This window comes from Pundamilia nyererei, unplaced genomic scaffold (assembly GCF_000239375.1).
Source record: "Pundamilia nyererei isolate P.nyererei 1_Seehausen unplaced genomic scaffold, PunNye1.0 scaffold00004, whole genome shotgun sequence".
Classification (NCBI taxonomy): domain Eukaryota; kingdom Metazoa; phylum Chordata; class Actinopteri; order Cichliformes; family Cichlidae; genus Pundamilia; species Pundamilia nyererei.
This window is the reverse complement of record NW_005187405.1, coordinates 5246413-5260682: the sequence shown is the minus strand read 5'-3', so window position 1 is coordinate 5260682 and position 14270 is coordinate 5246413. Positions and strand designations below refer to the sequence as shown.

The 14270-nt window shown below is 40.1% G+C and overlaps 1 protein-coding gene across 3 annotated transcripts in view; it reads left to right on the top strand.

Moving 5' to 3' along the window:
- The window catches only part of tnr (tenascin R (restrictin, janusin)), a 198729-nt gene that overhangs the window by 126166 nt on the left and 58293 nt on the right, over positions 1–14270 (top strand). For all 3 annotated transcript variants that reach the window (XM_005721309.1, XM_013912896.1, XM_013912893.1), the window contains exons 7-11: positions 973–1135; positions 1967–2443; positions 10844–10963; positions 11133–11276; positions 12192–12307. In XM_005721309.1, coding sequence (XP_005721366.1) covers positions 973–1135; positions 1967–2443; positions 10844–10963; positions 11133–11276; positions 12192–12307 — 1020 coding nt within the window. The remainder of the gene's footprint in view (positions 1–972; positions 1136–1966; positions 2444–10843; positions 10964–11132; positions 11277–12191; positions 12308–14270) is intronic.

Here is a 14270-nt window from a genome sequence, read left to right as displayed (position 1 = left end):
TATATAGTTAATTATTTAAGTTAATTAAAGTAATTAAATGACAATGCTAATAAAGAAAAGGAAGGGGGTTGTTGAGAAACTCTAGGAATGGAAGGGAAAAAAATAGATGGCCAGACATTAATAACTTTGTCACGATGGATCTGTTCCCTATCTGTATCTGTCCTTTAAATGTGGCCTTCATTTACGTCTCACCTGGACACCTCTAAAGCTTTATGATTATCCATGAATTATATTTGTTTCTAAATGATTCTACACAAGCACACACAAGGTAAGAAGTCATATAATTAGTGCTATTTCAGGCTTTGGAGCATGAAATGCAGCTCAACAGTCTTTGCCGACTCATCCATTATAAATAATTAGAAGTTTAAAATGCTAGAATGAGAACGTGACAATGTGAAAAAACATTTCATAATGTGAACACTGCAGCTCAGAGTGATAAACCTACAGAGAATTATCACCCAAATCCACAGCTTCCCTGGGTTTACAGAGCTTATAGCTAGTCTAGCTTATCTTCTAGCGATTTGGCCAACAACTCTTTTGGTAAGCTCCCGTCATTCTCATAGCATTGATTTTTTGCTGCAGCAGGCAACTGTTTTTGGGGAATAAAGCTCTAAAAACCCACTCTACCTGCTCAGCATTAAACAGCAGAGCTGGCAACTATCTGGTGAATACAGCAGAGACTTTTTTGCAGCTAAAGAGACAGCTATTTACATCAGGAGAGAGTAGCACAAAAACAGAGCTAAAAGGGTGAATCACAGAGCTATCTGTGGAAGCCATGAGCACGACTCCCAATGAATGATAATGTTTCTAAGCACCTCTTGGTTGTGTAATAAAAACACCTTGAAAGGAGATATTTGTGTGTGCATATACTCGGGATTTCCTCAAGATGTTATATAAAGATGCATTTCTACTTCATGGTGACTCTTTTATCTAATGGATGCACTTAGTTGTAAAAATTTTCTCCTTGTTTAGGTGACATTTACACACCGCATCAATATCCCCAAAGCAGCGTGCGGTTGTCCAGCAACGGCCACAATCCAGCAGCTTGCCACCAGGGTGGAGATGCTAGAGAGAGAGGTTTCCATGCTCAGAGCTCAGTGTGGATCCGGATGCTGCGGGGAGAGCTCGGCCATTGGTGAGTACTGTTTAACACTGACAACAAATACTATAGACAAACTTGTAGAATGTAGTTTTTGTCTATAAATCCCCTCGGCATCTGTACAAACAGACCGTGGTGTTGCAGAGAGCTTTTTGAGGCAAAAATGCAAAGAAATAAGACTGCGTTATGAAAAGAATTACATGAACTGTAAACCAGGCAGAAAAGAAAAGACAGACGCCAGTAAAATATTGATGCTGGAAGGTGGGTTTTCTTCTTCTTCTTCTTCCTCTTTTTGTCTTGCTCACAGTCTGAAATGTGTGGAGAAACCTTTGTTACTGGCAAAAATTTGTTGTCTATTCAAGAGATGCTGCCGTTATAATATGAGGGGACTGCAACTGATAGAGTTACAGAATTTATTATGGCTAAAGGATTTGCTCCATTGACACCATCCCCCCCGTCAAATATTTTCTGAAAACGCTCCATCTCCACTGTGAGAATATGATTATCTCCAGCAGTCACGATCAGAATCAGAAAGAGGATGACATGTTTAGCCTGCGAGAGCAATAGGAGGATGGGAAAGGCAAAGTAGAAAAAGTTGGAGTATTTTAGATTTAACTACTGTTTCTTTAATCAGGGCTGTTTGACCACATTGACTAAATGATAACTGATTGGTTGTTACTTTTTATTCTATACTGAATTGATATGTTTCTTCAAATATGCTATGTATTTCATGGTGGTTACTTGAGGTAGGTATCAAAAAAAGCACAAAGTAATGTGACCCTAACTTTTCAAACTCCCACTTTAAAGATGTGTGTGGGAGGTTTTGTACTTGAATCAAGTACTCAGCGATTCAATCTGTCTTTTCAGGCCGTTTGGACTTTGTCCCAGGCTGCAGCAACCACGGCAGCTTCAGCTTCGATATGTGCAGCTGCATCTGCGAGGAAGGGTGGACCGGCAAAAACTGCTCTGAGCCTCGCTGCCCAAATGACTGCTCCGGTCAAGGGGTGTGTGTTGAAGGGGAGTGTGTGTGCGACCGTGACTTTGGAGGTGACAACTGTTCGGAGCCGCGCTGCCCTTCGGACTGCTCTGGCCGCGGATTGTGCATCGATGGGGAGTGCGTTTGTGAGGAGTCGTTCACAGGTGAAGACTGCATGGTCGGAAGGTGTCTCAATGACTGCTCGGACCAGGGGCTGTGCATAAACGGGACGTGCCAGTGCCGGCCTGGGTATGTGGGAGAGGACTGCTCGCTCGTCTACTGTGCAAACAACTGCAGCAAGAAGGGAATCTGCAAGGAGGGCTTCTGCGTCTGTCAGGATGGATATGCTGGAGATGACTGCAACTCTGGTAGGCTGCTAATTTTGATCTTCCACTGATCGCTTTGATCGTCTGCCTGTTGGCAAGTACCAAAAGCAGTTGGTCTGACGTTTGTGGTTCTATTTCCTAGAGCAGAAACTCTTGGAGAAGGAGATGTCTTTCTTAACACTTGGTATCAGTGTGACCAGGATCATACACTCAGAACAGAAATCCAGTCTAAGCAGATTTTATAGTAACACTGCGTGACCCACAGACAGATTAGACTGAATTCTTTACAAATGAGGCATTTTTTTTATGGAATTGTAGCTAAAATGTTTAATAGAGTGACTCTATTCGGTCTTTAAGTGATGACGTAATGAGTCCTGCTTCCGGGCCCAAACTACTCTGCCTTTAATAAGGCTTTTGTGTTTTTTACATGTGTTAAAAGCTTTGTATCTTGTTCCATTTAATCTCAACAAGGCCCTAAAAACAGTCTGTGATCACTGTCGGCCTCTCTCGGTTTTTATTACTGCTAAGCTCAGTTTTTAAAACCTTACGATGTAACTACAGCTCAGCCCATGCAGCAGTATGTTGATAACTAACCTCGTATTGTGGATGGATTATCTCAGTTCTCCCAACTGAAGTTCAGTCCAGTTACAGCAGGAGTTGGCAACCCTAGGCACGCGTGCCACAGTTGGCACTGTGTGGCACAGTTGGCGGTCTTTCTCAGACTTACTGCACCAAAAAATCGTTTGAGGCAATGACTGATTGCGTGGGGTCGCAGAACTAGTCCTTGTCTCCAAAACAACCATTTCAGAGGAACAAGAATCAACTTCAGTGTACAGACAATCTGTAAACAGTGTTTCCTGAGTGTACCATGATAAAGTTTTCCTCTTTAAGTTCTGGTTATGTATCTCATAACCATGCTTGATGTGACATGTTTCAGACGAGTATCTTTATAAAGAGGATATCAGTGTTATTTCTATAGAGATCTAAGAAGAAAAAAAAAAGAAAGAAAGGAAAATAAGAAATTGTCTCTTGTTAAAAACAAACTACCAGCAGTAGATATTTTTAGTCACTATTTTACATCCAGCTAGAGATTTTAGAAGTCCTACATATTTGCCCCACATACAGCTAGGGCTGCAACTTCATTGTTATTCAGTTAATTAATTAAATTACCTGAAGGCCATCACAATTTCCCTGAGCTCAAAGAAACAGCAATATCAGTTATCGGTCATTAAACCTAAAGATGTAAATCTTACAGTTTTATATAAAGCAGTGGAAAACTGCAAAACATCACATTTAAGAGGCTTTTTGTTCTTATTTGACTAAAACCGTGATCAAATATGTGCGTAATTCACTTTCAGAATTCTGTCTTAAATGTATTAACTGACTGCTTCCACATTAAGTGGAACATAACACAGAAACTTAAAGCTTCCTGTAAATACCCAGTACTATCTGTGATTGCCGCAGAGAGCTTGCATGAACACGTGCACGAACAAAAGAGGTTGTTAATGCAACAACCTAGTGCAGTGTTTGGATAGGAAGTAGACTTCACAGGTTTGAAAGCACACCTGAAAAATAAACCCATCTGTGCTTCAAATGGAGGTGGTGGGGTGCCTGACTTGCTGGACAGCCAAAGGTGTAACAGCATTCATTTGTCAAAAGTCACATTCATCTGGGGGAGAGCTGTCATATTAGCCGTAGCTAAGACGTTTTTTTGAGCCGCTTTTGTTCAAAGCCAGCTCTCCACGCCAAAATATCAGATCCTCCTCTGCCATTTAAGAGGCCTGTCAACGTGGTGACGGATGGGGACAGACAGAAGAGCGAGTGATAGAAAGGCAGGGATCCAAAATCATATTACTAAGGCGTCTCGGTCCTACCCCACCCATTTAATATCTACACCAAGTGAGGGAGACCGAATTGCCTATTTCTTTGTAATTAGAGACCAAAATAGGCAGCGCTTGTAGGGGATAGTTTGCTGAATACCAAACGAAGCAGTTCAATTACCGGAGACTTGTAGGGTGACAGGCTTAAGTGTTTCACGTTATCACAAACTGGAGAAAGCGGCATGTATTTTTGCTTCAATAATGGTGGCCTATATTCTCCCGCTACGAGAAATAATGGAGGTTGTTGAATTTAAATTGGATGTTTCAGGCGTGCAGTAAGAAATAGTATATCTTTACATAAAAATACATTCCCCCCAAAAAGCCAAAATCACCCGGAGGAAAGTGACATTCAGCCATACAGCAGAAGTGCTCCACGATCATTTCTATGAGTCCCGACGCCACTGTGGAGAGACAGTGACACTCTTGCTTTGTTGACATCCTTTGAGTGCTGCAGTGGTGACAACTGACATTTACATTTCTCATCATATCAGCGCTATGATAAAGCTTCGGGGCCCGGGCCTCACCGCTTACCCGACCTGCGCGTGACGGTCGTGGATCCTCATTTCGAGGATGTTGACAGGTTAGAACAGCCGCAGAGCCTGCGTGGCGGGAGTTGTGGCTCGAGAAGCTGCCGCAGCACGTCATCTAACATTTCCAGGCAAGAGGAAGCATGTTGCTGCATGGGTGTGAAATAAATTCACTCTTATTGACATCATACAAGCAAAATTGCATCACCTTTTGCTGTACTTTTAATATTAAGGGCTGTTGCTGCTGGCTTTATGCGCCATAACTGTAATAGCTTTATTATGCCATTAAACTATATGAATATTATAGATTTTTAAAAATGTATATAACTATTTTAATGGATGTGTGTTGTAAAAGGACAAAGTGGAAGCCACATGTGTACATTTTCTTTTTTAGAGTTAGGTGCTGTGGTCTGCTTATAGATGTTGTTTCCTTGTTTTATTGCCCCATTCAGCATCAGTCAGTTTTATGGCTTCATGAGTCAAAAGCATGGCCTTGTTACTTACAGCAGCCCAGTTAAAACAAGCCTACTGTTAAAAGACTAGCTTTGCTCCATACAATTATATTATGATTAACAGCTCGAGCGATTTTGGCAGGAATGTGACACTCGCCTCATCGCACAGTAATGCATTGTCACAATCGGCTGACAGCTGTGCGGGTGGGGTTTTTTTTCACGTGTTGCTTTCACGGACAGCCTCAGCAGGGTGAGAACATACATCGTTCTTATGGTTTTGACTGAAACTGTGCTTCAGCTTGTTTTTTTTGTTTGTTTTTTTTAGCTCTTTTTGTATGTGCAACACAAAATTATTATTTGCATCTCTATCAATGACTATTGTAAAAACAACACAAAAGAAATTTTTTGTGCTTGTTGTTTTTTTGTTTTTTTATTCAGCATTGTCTGTGTTGGCAGTTATCACATTTCAGCTGGTAGTCGCGCCTGTGATTCACGATTATCAGGCTTTGTGAGTCTGATAACTCAGTCTGTTTAACTTCAGCTTGATTTATTATTGAGATATTGGTTTGTTTGGATCATTCAAAGTGCAGCAGTAAGTCTTTTACTCTGAGCCAGAGGAAGAAAACAATCTTGTACTGTATCTTCAAAATATCTGTCGCGATTTGCTTCCTAAAAATCATCTGTCCTTTCTTTTCCACCCAACAGAAACTCCAAAATATTATAATTAACAGTAAAACATGCAGTTTAGTCATTTAAGCATGATTTATATGAAAAATTCCATTACACATAGCAGCCTGAAGGTAAGTTCCTTCTCTGATGATGCACTGACCTTCGTTGTGTGCTTAAGTTGTACCATCGGGGTCTTAGTTCAGTGGATACTGCTATATCTGCCTATAATAGCATACTGATTAGACTTAATGAGACTTAAACACTCCGGGCAAGATTCTTCAACAACCTTCAGCAACTTGCCCTTTCTCAAGCAAACATTCAGAAGAATACAAGCTGAAGAAGACAAAAACCTTGAGCATTTTAATTAGTGCATGTGATTCAAGCAGTGTACTTTGAAATATGTGATTTATGTTGCGGATCGTTTTAAGAGAGGCGATTAGTTCCTAACAGCGTGAAACTATCAGTAAACTTTGCCATCCAAGGTTGGTTGGTGCTGCCTGTCATTCACTCTTGGTTTTTCACCAACTAGAAATGTTGATGGGATGTCTGAATGCACCAATCCTCTGTTAGACCACTCATCAGGGTAAATAAAATTAACCAAAAGCTTACCCAACTTAAGTGTTTGATAGTGAGCTTTTACATGGCCACATAGTGAATAATATTTAATACTGTTGACAGACTTCTCTGAGTAACCTTGTTAATCACTCTACCCCTGACCTTCTGCTGTACTTACAGTACTGTGCAAAAGTCTTGAGCCATCCTTCATTTAGATACTTTTAGAAAATTCAGTTCTTTGCTTAGTTGTATATATAGACACAGTTGTTTATCCCTTGAGCTGGAGTGGTTCTTGAGTGGTTCATAGGTCAGTGTTAAGTGGCATAAGAAGCAAAACAGCATTCCTCTAAAAATGCTCAGGTACTAGGAGTGGACTAAAAATGAGTGAAAAAGTAGGCAACAACCAAAGGAAATCAGAAACTCTGGAGAACTACTGCCCAAGACCACTTTGAAATGTCCGAAGAAAGTCTGGCTTCTCGGAAGGAAAATATCAAGAAATGAGGGGTGGCTTGAGACCTTTGCATAGTATTGTATGCCTTTGCTTTCGAGGAGTTCATCCATTCATCTCTTGCATGACCTTATTCAGTCACTATTCTTTTGTCCCGTGGATTATTGCCCCTTCTTTGATTTATCATTCCCTTTATATACCTGACAAGTTGAACTGACGAAATAAATCTCGTTAAGTGAATGCTGCAGGATTTGTCCCTCAGTTCTGAAATGATCTAGCCACTGTACAGGATGGGCCCATCTGTCGAGTGCGTGAGAAAGTGCTGGAAAATTCTACTAAAGTGCCCAAGGGTTTCCGGTGGGGGATTCACTGATCGGCTGTAGTGTCCTGTATCACAGGGGTGGGGAGAGTTTTGTTTTTCACACCATCACAATTCTCTTTTATCTCCTTCTCTCTTTCATCCTTTTTGCTCTAGTTTACTTTTAGTTGTTTTTCAGTGTTAAATTATTTATTCTTCTCCAGCAGATCTCTTTCTCCTCTTCTGCGTCTTCTGTGCATCCAGCCCATCCTACAGTTTTTTTCCCCCCCAAGTCAAACTGTTTGTATCATCTGTCTTGTCTCACCTCTTTTATGTCCTTCACTTGTCTCCCCCTCCCCTTTTGTTGTGTTTGCCTGTGGGCGTTGTGGACGGTCTTTCTTTATGGCTCCACATTTGCATTCAGCACCACCTCTTAGGTTTACGACCTGATGATCTCAAGTTCAGGATTTCTTGCACCCAGCACTGGATTCTTTTACTGTCTGGGATTCGCTTTAACAATGCAATCTGTTCAAATATGAGATGGGTGTAATAAGCTGTCTCTAAGTATGACAGGCTACCTGGCTAACATCTGTCTCTAATCACAGTGTCTAAACTAACAGAGCACTATTTAGGCGTGACTTCGGGATAATTAAAACACAAACAAAAGTTTTAAATATAATAATTACTGCCTGCCTTATGGGTAAGAACATTTTCTTAACCAAGATCTTAATAATCTATAAATATATTTTCTACTCATACTCCATTACCACAAAATAGGTTCGCCACTCGATGATGATGACGTCTTGTCAGCCTGCGTGAAATGCACGGGTGGCGGTATGAGACAAAAATGTAAAAAAATAAATAAAAGCTTCTGACCTTTAGCCAAGTCCCGCCCCTGTCGGGTGCTGCTCCAGTACCCAGCGTGTCAATTTATGGCATTTTCAACTGTCAATGAGAGACATTCCGAAGGAAATAATAGTAAATCTCTGAAATGAATGAGAGAAAGCACTTGTGCTGGGAAGCCACATTCACTATTTAATTTGTCAGCTGAATATTTTAAAACAGTATATGTGATTTGCAGGTTTCATTTGCACACATTCTGAATTTCCCCCTCTTCTGAAAGCTCAACATGCCTAGTTACTATTGCTTAACGTTAAATCAAACTGTGGCTTTGCAACGGTCCAGTTGGATGCAGGAAATTTGGTCATACTAGCTGTACAACCTATTTGTATGCATGTAGCTCAATAAGCAGTGGAGCATGTGCACTTTCTTAATTACATCACTGCTTTCTTTAAAAAGAAAAAAGAAAACATTAAATTGAGATATTATCTCATACAAAGCAAAAAACAGTTAATAGCCAATTTGGTGAAAAAAGCTGTAACTCACTGTAAGGATGTAATGGGCCAGAAAAAAGGAGTGCATCACAGCTTACCATGGATCATCAGTTTTTTTAAATTTCTTCAGTGTCAGTGTATTTAATGCTGTTAGTTAACATATCTGACGTTAGATTAGAAAAAGAGAAATTGCATACTTAATGTTCTAAAATCTAAACAAATACAGGCTAAATAGCAGAGTACCAAAGACCGTGATTAATGAGTTATAAGTTCTCGTTGTCACAAAGTCAGCTGGCGACATGGTGGTGCAGTGGTTAGCACTGTTGCCTCACAGCAAGACACTGCCCAGTTTGAACCCATCACATCTGCAGCCTTTCTGCACTTTTGTGTTCCCCCTGCGTACCCTGGCTTCCTCCTACACGTCAAAGACATGCATGAATGGTTGTGTCTTTCTTACTGTAACTTAAAACATAACCGGACTCAAAGCAAGTGTTCAGTTAAGGCATCATTTAGTTAGTTTAGTGTAAATTGAGTGGAAGTGACATGTTTTCAGTGATTCTTTTCCTCGGCGGCGGTATAAGTGTGATTTATATTCTCTGGTGAATAGATACAGTTTATACATTGAGCTTGTTTAGCCATATGTTGGTAATAACACCAAAGGAAATGTGGAATAATTGCACGCGTGATGAGACAAATGTGATACAAATAGTGCAGGGATATGTTTTTACATTTTGTACTAATTCAACATCAGTTTAGTTGTACAGTCCTGAAATTGCTGCCAGAACACAGACTACAAAACTGATCAGTCTGTCAGGAGGATAGTTATTACCAAGAATGTTGCACGGATGAATTTTACTTTGTTGCCACAAATCTAAAGAGACCCGATCAAGCGTCAGCATTGCTTTCTTACCTTATTTCCAACTAGTGCTCTGTTTTGCCGTTACACTCCTCACATTCTTTATAGATCTCCATCACCTGTTGGTCTGCCGGTGTTTCTGACTTGAAGTAGGCTGCATTGAATCGATCCACTTTGTGAGAAAGAAAAGTCAAATGATGGGTCAAACACCTCCTTTAAATCGGAGCACGCACAGAGCCTGAAGGACAACGTGTGGGTTAACAAAGAAAGATGATAACTAACTAACATCCTTTCTGACTGGGGTTTGAAGTCTGGCTATGTTGAACGTGCACCAAAGAAACTCCACTCACAGTATAATCCACTATAGCGAGCCAGTTTCTTTTAAAAAGTTTCAGCCTTTTCACAGGACCTTCAATGATTATTGCAGAAATGCTTCAAAAATACACAAATTCTCATATTTCCTACATAAGTAGCTTGCGAAGCCCACAAGTAAGACTTTAATGTCTCTTCTAAAATCGGCATGATTAATAACCACCTTAACATTTTCTAGCCCTTTGACTGATCTGGCTGAGCTGATAAGGCAACAGCTCTCATGTAAAATTATCTTTTATCTGTAGAGTTTGGATGTCAGGCTTACTTAACTCACTGGACAGGCTGCGCTTAAGCTGGCTCACCAAAGGATTACAGCAAGGGATACGCAACCTGGTTGACCGCTCTCTGTGCGAGACACTGAAATAATGACATATGCAATGTGAACCTTCTGTTGCAAATTGCAGCCTTTATACTAATTCGATTACTAAATGCTCACAGTTTTCTGATTAAAGTAGGCGAATCCACACAGAAAACGTTTTTTGGAAGCAATCTGTCGCTCGCCCATCTCACAGAGCAGACAGATTGCCATTCTTGTGAGTCACACCTCACCGCAGGCGCACAACATTTTTTTCTTCGTCGTTTTTTTGTTTTGTTTTGTTTTTTGGCATCTACTGAAGTAATCTCCACAGATACTTGTTCAAATCACACAAATAAAAAAATTCTTTTTGTAAGAATTAATATGGTTCCAAATGTTACTTAAAAAAAGAATCCGTACAATTAATAATAATTAAATCTTCATGTTAAAACAGTAGTTATTTCCTTCCGCTAAGCTGATGACAACTATTTTAATCCTGTAACTTTCTGCTTCAGTGTCAGCCTGATGAAGGGACAGATTGTCCGGCTGCTCATCTTTCTGCTGCTGGTAGACAGATGGTACCACTCAAGCCTATTTTTCAGTGTTTTTCTTTGTGTTAAGGTTTTTTTTTTATCACACATTTATTACAGTAGCAGATTACTAGTGTAAGATTTGTATTTTTCATTGCTACACCAAAAACAAATGTACAAAAAAAATTTCAAATTTGTTGTTTTGCTTTCTGTTTTTCGTTAACAGTTGCACCCGCCATGAACTTGAAAGTTCGAGGGGTGACAGATCAAACCATCGAGCTGGAGTGGGAGGGGTCAGTTGTGCTGACAGATTTCTTGGTGACCTACACACCGAGCACCCCCGGAGGTAAGTACAGATCCACGCTGACCTTTCAAAGCAGGACAGCCGTGAGTTAACTTCCCGTTGCTTCGAAATCTCTTGAAAGCATCGACATCTCCTATTTCTTTGTAAAAAAAAAAAAAAAAGCAGTGCATCCATGTATCGGTGTATATCTCTTCACCTGTCTCCCTGTCAGGTGTGCAGCTAGAGATAAGGATTCCAGGCAACACGACTACCTGCACTATCTTGGAGCTCCAAGCTGGCATGGAGTACAACATCAATGTGTTCGCTGTCATTAACAACACTATCAGCGTTCCTGCCAGTATTACTGTTTGGACCTGTAAGTGCAATCATATGTTTTTGTTCTTTTTTTGTTCTTTTTTTTTTATAAAATGTTCCCTTGTGGTGCAACAGAATGAGCCTGAAAGCATCTTTGTTTCCCAATTTAATATCTCAATTTACCTTCACGCAATATCCCCGGGCTCCTGGATTATTGCACGTGCAGTTCTACATTAACAAATGTGCACACAGTGTCTATCACGATTTTTTTTTTTTTGTCAAGTCCTCCCAAAGATGTTTCTCTGTGTCAACAGAGTGAGAATACCACTTGCTTGTCTGTGCAAATTGCTTGTGATTTTCACCTGTAACAACTGCTTAGTGTCACTCACACACACACACTGTGTTAATGCCGGGTCCTTGCACCTGATATTGAAATACACCAATTGCTTTCACGCTTACCAACACTCTGCAAGCATTAAAACCCTGAATAAGTTTTTTTTTCTTCCACTGGAAGCAAAATATTGTATGATCGGTGTATTAGGTGACGTTTAGGTACATACAGTGTATTGCTATTAGTGCTGGCTTGGCTTGTAAAATTATTCTCAATTTCAACAACAACTGAATTTAATTTAAGTTGAATTTCTACTAATAAATTAGATTCAGGGCACTTTACTCTGATGGATCCATTTTTCCACTAGAATATGATTTATTTTGGGCATTATTTTTTTGCTAAACTTAATTTTAAGGGTTTAATTAGATATTCTGGAAAGATTGTTGGGAAACATTTAATTATAGCACTTTGAAAATTAAAGAATGAGCTGTTCTTTTTCAGTGAGTTATATATCATCAAAACTATGAAAACTTTCACGTATCCAAACTTAAAAAGAGAAAGAAGAGAGTTTTTTAAGCATTAGACAGTTGTGATTTATGGACTGTTGGTTCACTGAAGAACAATGATATGTCTCTACTCCTTCAGATCTCTCAAGTCCAGATGTTTTAGTCTTCAAATCCATGACAGAGACATCAGTGGAGGTCCACTGGCAACCGTTCTACTATTCCTTCGATGGATGGGAGATTAGCTTCATCCCCAAGGTACAATCTACCTGTCTGAATCTAAATGAATGGAATTGACACTCCTCCTTATGTCAGACTACACCACAGATGCTGAAAGTACAGTGAAACATATCCAGTATGGTTCTGCAATAGTCCTTCCCACAGCTGGCTGTGAGTTTTGCAGACTGTTGTCTACAGGTAACCATTTATTGTCGCCACGACTACCTTCGCTAGTGCTGTTGTTGGCCTGTCAACCATTGGTTAAGAAGAAGACCAAAATTATAACATACAAAGACATAAAAACAATGAAAAGTGTAGAAAAGTGCTGTATAATAATCAGTCCTTTTACCATTAAATAAGCTTGCAGACTCAAACATGACACACATGGATGCGATTCTTGATTTTGGGCATTCCTGATATGTGTGTGTGTGTGTTTGTGTGTGGCTGGAGTGTACCTTGAGTGGAATCACAAGGCAAGCTATTTGAGCTTCGATTGTTCAACAGGTTGATTATTCACCGCAATGATCAACTGCCCAGGCAACCAGACTCTCAGTACATTTGCGTACCATCGTTTCATTGGTTAATGGCTCTGCTGGAACATTTGAATCAATGTGATTTGACGACGTCTACGATGGTGCTTCAGAGGTTGAATTTTGATTGTTTTTTATCACATACAGTGCCAGAAAAGCAAAACAAGGGATTGATAATGTAGTTCAGCACCATGTGACATCTACCCATTCAGAAGCGAGAGTGCACGAGTCTCGCCTAATCCCCGTGTGTTTGTGAGGTGAACAGAAGGAATAAAGAGTTATTTATGCTTTAGATACATATTTGCACACTCTTTATTTTTCAGGGTTTTGCTTGTGAAATCTTGATTGGAAATAATTGTTTTCAAATCTCACTAATACCATCCTCTAGCTTTGAATGTCTGTAAAAACGGGGAGAAAACTGCATGGATTTAGGTTTTCTTGGGGGTTTAAAGCCCATACCAAATTAAACGAGCGGATTGTCTTAAGCTTATTGGCTATTAGATGGATGAGCCATTAAACTCTTTTTTCCTGAATAACCCTTCGCGAAGCCATACTAGGGCCAGGTTCAAAGCCAAAAAGCAAAAGCCTTTCTCTTTCTAATTCCTGCTGTAAACTCAGGTACTCTGAACTCTAATCTTGTCCCCTCTCACAGTAATTGGTTTTCTCCTTTAAGGTGTTCTCAAGGGAGATATCCTTTGGTCCAGCCAGGCACTAAGTCTCAAATCTGATGTTAAGATGCTTTTGTGTGTTTGTTTTTCAAGGCCTTTTAAGGATAGTAAGTTAAAAAAAAGTGCTCATCTTAATTTTATTTTATTGCTTTTAGTGTTCCCATCCTCCTTTGGTCTGTCCATTCCTTCATGTCTCATCACTGTTGTGTTCTCCCATCCCCCCGGGCCTTTCCACCTAATCCCTTGTTTCTATTTTCCATCCAACAGCCCTTGGTTGAAATCTGTAACTGTTTTTTTTCAGTTACCCCTTGAAACTGCCCTCCATCCCTTTTTGTTTCACCTCTCTCGCATCCCTCTCTCTCTCTCTCTTTTATATTCTTTCCTCAATCGTGCCTTGCTTTCCCTCCCTCCCTCTCTCTCCAGCCGCAGGGGAAATCATATTATGAGTTGGCAGTCCCACCCCTGGTGGGTTTAATCCAGCAGTAGGGATTGTGAATTTTGACAATCTTGTAATGGAAGTAGGCATGAAAGCTTTGGCCTATGCGAACAAACACAAAACTCACTACCCTGTAAAAAGGAAACAAAGCGAGAGGGAAGGGGGGAAGGTGAGCTTTAGGACCCACCATTAATATGGTTAGAAACTGCTATAGCACAGTATATATGGTACATTCCCATAATGTAATATGCTGGCAGGGTTTTTGTACTGCATGCGTGCAGTACTGCAACATCTCATATGTTGGATTTTGTAATTCAATAAAAAAATAGATAAGACTACAAAGAAAGGCAGTTGTATATCGGAGGGAC